Source organism: Caretta caretta, chromosome 1 (genome assembly GCF_965140235.1).
Source record: "Caretta caretta isolate rCarCar2 chromosome 1, rCarCar1.hap1, whole genome shotgun sequence".
NCBI lineage: Eukaryota > Metazoa > Chordata > Testudines > Cheloniidae > Caretta > Caretta caretta.
The window spans coordinates 28610275-28617712 of NC_134206.1; the positions used below are offsets into that span (position 1 = coordinate 28610275).

Here is a 7438-nt window from a genome sequence, read left to right on the forward strand (position 1 = left end):
AAGAGTTGCTTGGAAGAATGGTATCTTTACAGGCAAGGAGGAGCTAAGGGATGAGAAATAACCTGGGGGCAGGGGGAGGCGAGGCAGGAGGGACGAGGTAAGAAGAGATACGTGGACTGCGGGGAGTGGTACCTACAAGGGAGGAGTGCGTCCCTAGGGGAGTGAGGGTGCCCCGGGAAGGGGTGAAGGTCCCGGGGAGGGGCTTGTGCCCAGGTAGGGGGTGGGTCCCTGGGGAGTGGTTTGTTCCTTGCTGGGGGGCGGGACCTGGGGAGCGGCTGAGGCTCTAGCACGGAGCTGTTGGTCGGGGCTCCTCGGCGGTCCAATGGCCGGGGCCCGGCTGGGCGGGGCTGCTAGCTCCGGCCCGGCAGGAGAGGGGACAGCGTGGCCGGCGGGGAGTGGCTCGGAGCCTCCCCCGGCTGCCGCTCCTAGGGGCGGGAGGGATTGCGGCGGCTGCAGGATGCTCGCGCCGTCGCTTCGGTCCCCGGCTCCCCGGCAGCAGCGGCGCGGGGCGCTGCCGAGGCAGAGCGGAGGCGGCGCGGGCGGCTGCCCCCGATGGAGCCGGGCCCCGCTGGGCCCCCGGGCCGGAGCCGGGCGCTGCGCCGCAGGCGGCGGCGGCTGCTGGCGGCCGGGCTGAGCTGCACGCTGCTGGCCCTGTACGCCTGCCTGCCGGAGCTGCCCGCGCTGGACGCGTGGCCCGCCCGGACGCGGCCCCCGCCGGAGGTGACCGTGCTGCTGTGGTGGGAGCCCTTCGGCCACCGCCGCCGTATGACCGACTGCCAGCGGCGCTTCAACATCAGCGGCTGCCGGCCCAGCGCCGACCGCAGCCGCTACCGGGAGGCGCAGGCTGTGATCTTCCACCACCGGGACCTCGTCCTCCACGGCCTGGGCCAGCTGCCCGCCGGCCCCCCGCAGCGCTCCCCAGCCCAGCGGTGGGTGTGGATGAACTTCGAGTCCCCCTCGCACTCGCCCGGGCTCAGGGACCTGGCTGGCATCTTCAACTGGACCATGTCCTACCGGGTGGACTCGGACATCTTCGTGCCCTACGGGTACCTCCGGGCCAGGCGGGCGTCCTCGCACTTCAGCCTGCCCCGCAAGACCAAGCTGGTGGCCTGGGTCATCAGCAACTGGAACGAGGCGCATGCCAGGGTGCGCTACTACCACCAGCTGAGGAAGTACGTCCCCATCGACGTGTATGGGGCACAAGGCCTGGTGCTGGAGGAGGGCAGCATAGTGAGGACCATCTCCCAGTACAAGTTCTACCTGGCCTTTGAAAACTCCCAGCACCCCGACTACATCACCGAGAAGCTGTGGCAGAACGCCTTCAAATCCAGCGCCGTGCCTGTCGTTCTGGGCCCTTCCAGGTCCAACTACGAGCTTTTTATCCCGCCCGACTCCTTCATCCACGTCGATGACTTCCCCAGCCCTAGGAAGTTAGCTATCTACCTGAAATTCCTCGACCAAAACAAACCCCTCTACAGGCGGTACTTTGCCTGGAGGGACAAATATGATGTTCATATGACTTCGTTCTGGGATGAGCAATACTGCAAGGTTTGCGAGGCTGTCAGGACAGCTGGGGATCAGCTCAAGACCATACAAAATTTAGCCAGCTGGTTTGAAAGCTGATAATGTTGGTTGGGGAAGTTTTCTTTGTTGGCTTCTCTTGGGGATGCAGTGCAGTCAAACCAAGGCTTAAAAAGTACCGGTTCTCAGGGGGTCACACACCCGCCAAAAAAAAAAAAATAGAGGATTTCAGAAGTGTGTCTGAGCTGTTGCTTGAGAGGCAGGTTTAAAAATGTGGGTGAACAGACCATCAGACCACTATATGTTTGTTATGAACCTATGCAATTCCATCTTTGAGCTATGACAGACCTAGCACTTTCTCAAGAACTTTATTTGGTCATCCAGAGCAGAAACCATAAATGCAGCACGGTGTTAGACACAAATAAACTATGCCAATTTCTGTCACTCAGCCAATTTTGTCAGCTGTGACAGTTTCCAGGATTGTGAGACTTCCTCATACAGTTCTGACTGTGTATTTTTATTCCCTCTGGGAACATATTTCTGCTGCACACAGGCAAATGTATTAACAGTGATCATTGGGAAGATGCAAACTCCTTGGCACACAAATTCCAACCCTGCTGCCTTTAATGTAATATTATAACAATGCACAGGCAATTTGTAGCAGTGTTTTAAAGAGCTATAACCAAAAATAAAAATGGAAAAATCCTTTACTAGGCATCTTAAAAGTCCCAGTGAGGAAAAAGTGTGTGGAAGGATGTGGGTGTGAGTAGAAAAATAACAAGCTCTGAAGGGTAGCAAGTAATTCCTCTGCTGCCTGCTGAAACTAAGTGCATTCCTGCCCTGTATGAAGGTGAAGACGAGACCTAGGGAAAGGAGAGGAAGGAATACAGAAATAAAGCAGGAGCTCATCCATCTTTGCTTTATTCAGGAATCAGAATGTGTTTAAAGGAGTCTGCATGTTTTTCTCTGCAACAGTACTGCCACACAGGAAATGGCAGGGGAAGGTTCAGAACAACGCAAATTTTGTTACTACAGATGAAACATTTATGAAAAGGTTAATTTATTTCTATATTATTAGAAGTTCTTGTATAATGAATTTTAAATCAGTCTATCAGGTGGTGGACAATTCAAAATGCTGTTTTGTGGTAAATTGTAAGTACAGTTCCCTTTCTTATAAAAAACATTATGGAAAACTAGGTCTAAGCTATCTTTTTAAAATGTTTGATACTAAGAAAGAATGCAAATGGAGGAGGACAGAGATCTATTATTTATTGAGTTTATTTTTCTGATACCTTTATTCCAGCTTTTTTTGTTTTGTTTTGTTTTGTTTGTTTAGATAAAATGAGGTCCCTAGGCTAGAAACTTTCCTGTTAGTGCAGTGGGTCCCAACTCTTTAATGCAATTGTGTCAGTTTGCCAGACTAAGATTTTGGCATACCAGTCAGTATTTTCTACCTCCTAGTTCAGTGGTCCCCAGCTTTTCTGTGGGAATAGCACATTCCTATTCCCAGAAGACTGTGGCGGGTGCCAAACACCCCGCCGCTGAAATGCCGCCGAGAAACGGTGGGCGGTTCTCCGGCGGCATTTTGGTGGCGCGATGTCCTGTGGTTGCACACAACTGCCCCGGTGGGTGCCATTGCGCCCACGGGCACCGCGTTGGGGACCCCTGTCCTAGTTACGTGCCACCTCCCAGTGTCTGCATGCTTTCTAACCCACAAAGGGCCTTGGGCGGCTCTCCTCTGGTGTTTCAGGTGCCCAAGCTTTATTGCAGGGTAAAGTGCACACAGTTGCCACACACTGGAGTGCAATACAAACAATTATGGGCCTCTTTCTGCAACCCATGGACCTCAGTAGGAGTAGGATTGGGTCTAAAGGAAGGAAGGGGGAGACCAGTTTCAAAAGAATGACGTGTCAGTACAGGTAAGTTTACCAGCATTGGGGACCAGTGTTCTGAAGAGGTTTGGACTTGATCTGAACTTATTACATGGCGAGTTGCTAGTTTTGAGATTCATTTGCTGTCAGCAGACTATAATATACTTTAAATCAGTGGTTCCCCACTGGCTAGGTAGATGGTCAAGTGACACTTCTGTACATTATTGAATATTTTTGAATATTTAATATTATTATTAATAATAATAAAACTGGTGCATGAGCCACTGGCTGGTGGTCAGGTCACACACTGCTGGTTCCCATCTGTATTCCCGGTTGCTAAAGTTTCAGTAAAATGCAGCTAAAAGCACTTCATATTCTTTCCTGATCTTACTCTTTGATATTGGCAATTGCCATAGTTGCTGCAGGGATATTATATGATTCTGAATGGCAAGGAAGATGGTCTGCACAATTGGGAATGGGATGGGCAGGTCCGTGAGACTCATTAAAATGTGGTCCACATCATGGAAAAAGTTAGAGAACCACAGTTTGGAGTGCTAATCTAAAGTTCTGATTTATCATTTATTACATAAATTGTAGGGCTGTTGATTAATCGCAGTTAACTCATGTGATTAACAAAAATAATTAATCACAGTTTTAATGGCACTGTTAAACAATAGAATACCAATTTAAATTTATTACATATTTTGGATGTTTTTCTACATTTTCAAATAGTATTCTGTGTTGTAACTGAAATCAAAGTGTATATTATTTTTGATGACAAATATCTACACTGTAAAAATGATAAAAAAAATAGTATTTTTCAGTTCATGTCAGACAAGTACGGTAATGCAATCTCTTTGTTGTGATAGTGCAACTTACAAATGTAGATTTTTTTTGTTTGTTACATAACTGCACTCAAAACCAAACAATATAAAACTTCAGAACCTACATGTCCACTCAGTTCTTGTTCAGCCAATTGCTAAGACAAACAAGTTTGTTTACATTTAAGGGAGATAATGCTGCCCACTTCTTATTTACAGTGTCACCAGAAAGTGAGAACAGTCATTTGCATGGCACTTTTGTAGCCGGCATTGCAAAGTATTTATGTGCCAGATACACTATACATTCGTAGGCCCCTTCATGCTTCGGCCACCATTCCAGAGGATTTGCTTCCATGCTGATGATGCTCGTTAAAAAAATGTGTTAATTAAATTTATGATTGAACTCCTTGAGCGAGAACTGTATGTCCCCTGCTGTGTTTTACCTGCATTCTGCCATAGATTTCATGTTAAAGCAGTCTCGGTTGATGACCCAGCACATGTTCATTTTAAGAACACTTCCACTGCAGATTTGACAAAGTGCAAAGAAGGTACCAATAGGAGATTTCTAAAGATAGCTGCAGCACTTGACCCAAGATTTAAGAATCTGAAGTGTCTTCCAAAATCTGAGAGGGATGAGGTATGGAGCATGCTTTCAGAAGTCTTAAAAAAGCAACACTCTGTGCGGAAACTACAGAACCCAGACTACCAAAAAAGAAAATCAGCCTTCTGATGGTGGTATCTGACTCAGATAATGAAAAAGAACATGTGTCGGTCTGCACTGCTTTGGATTGTTATCGAGTAGAACCCTTCATAAGTATGGATGCATGTCCCCTTCAAAGGTGGTTGAAGCATGAAGAGACTTATGGAACTATAGCACAGCTGGCACATAAATATCTTGTGATGCTGGCTACCACAGTGCTATGAAAACACCTATTCTCACTTTCAGGTGACGTGAACAGGAAGCAGGCAGCATTATCTTCTGCAAATGTAAACAAACTCATTTGAGTGATCGGCTGAACGAGAAGTAGGACTGAGTGGACTTGCAGGGTCTAAAATTTTACATTGTTTTATTTTTGAATGCAGTTTTTTGTACATAATTCTACATTTGTAAGTTCAACTTTCATAACAAAGAGATTGCACTTGCAGGATATGGCTTGATGGGCTTCTTTGAGCATCCAAATGCAAACCTGTATGCCTACGACTGGAACTTTCTGTTTTTAATCACAACATGTTGAATTCTATTTATTAAAAAATAAATGTAGATGATCGTATTGTGGAATATATTTTGCAACATTGCCAGCCTTGCCAAGTCTTTTCTAGTGTGAAATATGAAAATTGTTTGTTGTGAAACAACCCAATAGGTTCAGCTCAGAAATGTTAAAAGTTTTGTTCTAAAAGCAAAATTAAATATTTTAAAATAGACATATCGAATTCAGAACAAACTGAAGCAAATGGATTGGAATTGCAGGAGAACAAGAACATGAATTTTACATATTTAAACAACTAGAACTATGTGGGAATTACTGAATCTATATTACTCCTGGGGGAATTCTGCACTACTGTGCGTGCACATAATTAATGAGCCATGCATATTTTTAATTTTTTGCACAAAACAGAGCTTCTGCTGAAATGTTGCTGCAGTTCTGTCTTTTGCCTACTAGATGGCACTGTGGTGATAGAACACAGCAGCCGCTCCCAGCCAGCTAGAGAAAAGAAAGAGCCTGCCTTCTTCACAGCACCTGTCAGGCCTGAATAAGGATGCTCTCCTGAATTGGGACCAAAGCTCTGACACTCTTTTTTATCTTCTATATAATCTCTTGACCCTCCTGACCTTCTTGCACTATTATCTACCACTGTCATACATTAAAAGTGTGCCATTTTACTATCCCTTCCATAATGTTATTGTTGATATAATCCTATAGGTGTGCATAGTGCTTTAGAGACAAAAAACACAATTTTCAAACTTGTCTGCGTAAGGGTGCTGAGCAGAACTGGTGCTCAGCACCTTTGAAAATCATGTCAGTCCTCTAAGGTATCTAAATATGGATGTAGGGGCCAAATTCTCAATTCATGGAGTTATACCAGCATCTGTAGGAACCTACACTTAGGCCACATTAGACCTCATGCCTTTACAGTCTCTGTCCTCCATGTAGCCCTTGTACTGCTGCATCTGTCAGACCTCAATTTTCAGTCACAGCCCCTGTCACTTTCAGTGGGTGTCAGGCTACCCTAATTTGTGGAAGTTCACTACAGAAGTTTGGAGTTCATACACCTTGGGGCTGATTCTTCTGTCACATGGGTATACATTGGGGTAACTCCACCTATGGCAATGGAGTTACTGCAGGATCAGTGGACTTGGCAGGATTAAATTTTATTTTTTATAATTTTGACAGATATCAGTGTCTATATTAAGCTATTTTTAGAGTTTTATCTATTTAACTTTTCACAGTTGCGTGAAATTAGGGGGGGTTAAGCATTTTTTTCTGTTTATACATTTTCAGTTGTGGGAAATTCGGGGGGGCGTCAGACAATTTTATGACAGTAGATGCTGATATTCAAAAAGTTAACACAAATTGTCAACATCACATGTCAAAATATACAAAGTAAATATCCTTAAATCAACAAATTATACATGTTTTTACTATTCATTCGCTAGTCCATTTCTAAACAGCCTAATTCAAATTTAAATCACTGGATTTTGACTTTAATTTCTCAAACAGCATTTTTCTTACTTCATCTGTCTGTAAATTTTTATTATTATTTATGGAAATATATTTTGTCAGTAAGTATGTGTATGGTGAAAGTGATGTACTGACATTTATTGATAAAAATCGAATCCTTCCAACCCTAAGTATCAGTGAGAGGAGAACCAGGCCTTGCAATCCAGAAGTGTTTTATTTTTGAAGTGTTTTATTTTTCAAGTGTAAAAATTACTGCCATTATAACAAATCAAGATATATCTATAAATAAATATAGATACCTATATAATTGATATATTCACTGTACAGTATTTGAATACTTTATAAGTATATAGACTATACTATACTATAGTCTCATCTGACAAATTACTTAAAAACATAAATAATAAGCACAGTACTTTTACTTAATGTAATGTAAAGGGAGGAAAGATGGGGGTCTTTAATTTTAAGCACATGGCCAGGAGATGTGAGTTCAATTCCTGGTTTTGCTACAGAGATCCTGTGTGATTGTGCGGGTGTTAGTTAC

At 44.4% G+C, this 7438-nt stretch overlaps 1 protein-coding gene across 1 annotated transcript; it reads left to right on the forward strand.

The window, feature by feature from the left end:
* Nucleotides 1–273: 273 nt before the first annotated feature.
* Nucleotides 274–5474, forward strand: FUT4 (fucosyltransferase 4). The gene has a single exon (XM_075126801.1). The coding sequence runs from the start codon at nt 553–555 to the stop codon at nt 1621–1623; it is 1071 nt and encodes a 356-aa protein (XP_074982902.1). The 5' UTR covers nt 274–552; the 3' UTR covers nt 1624–5474.
* Nucleotides 5475–7438: the final 1964 nt, after the last annotated feature.

Bases quoted from the DNA above. Each gene is read 5' to 3' on its own strand.
- FUT4 (XM_075126801.1), top strand. From the start codon at position 553: ATGGAGCCGGGCCCCGCTGGGCCCCCGGGCCGGAGCCGGGCGCTGCGC.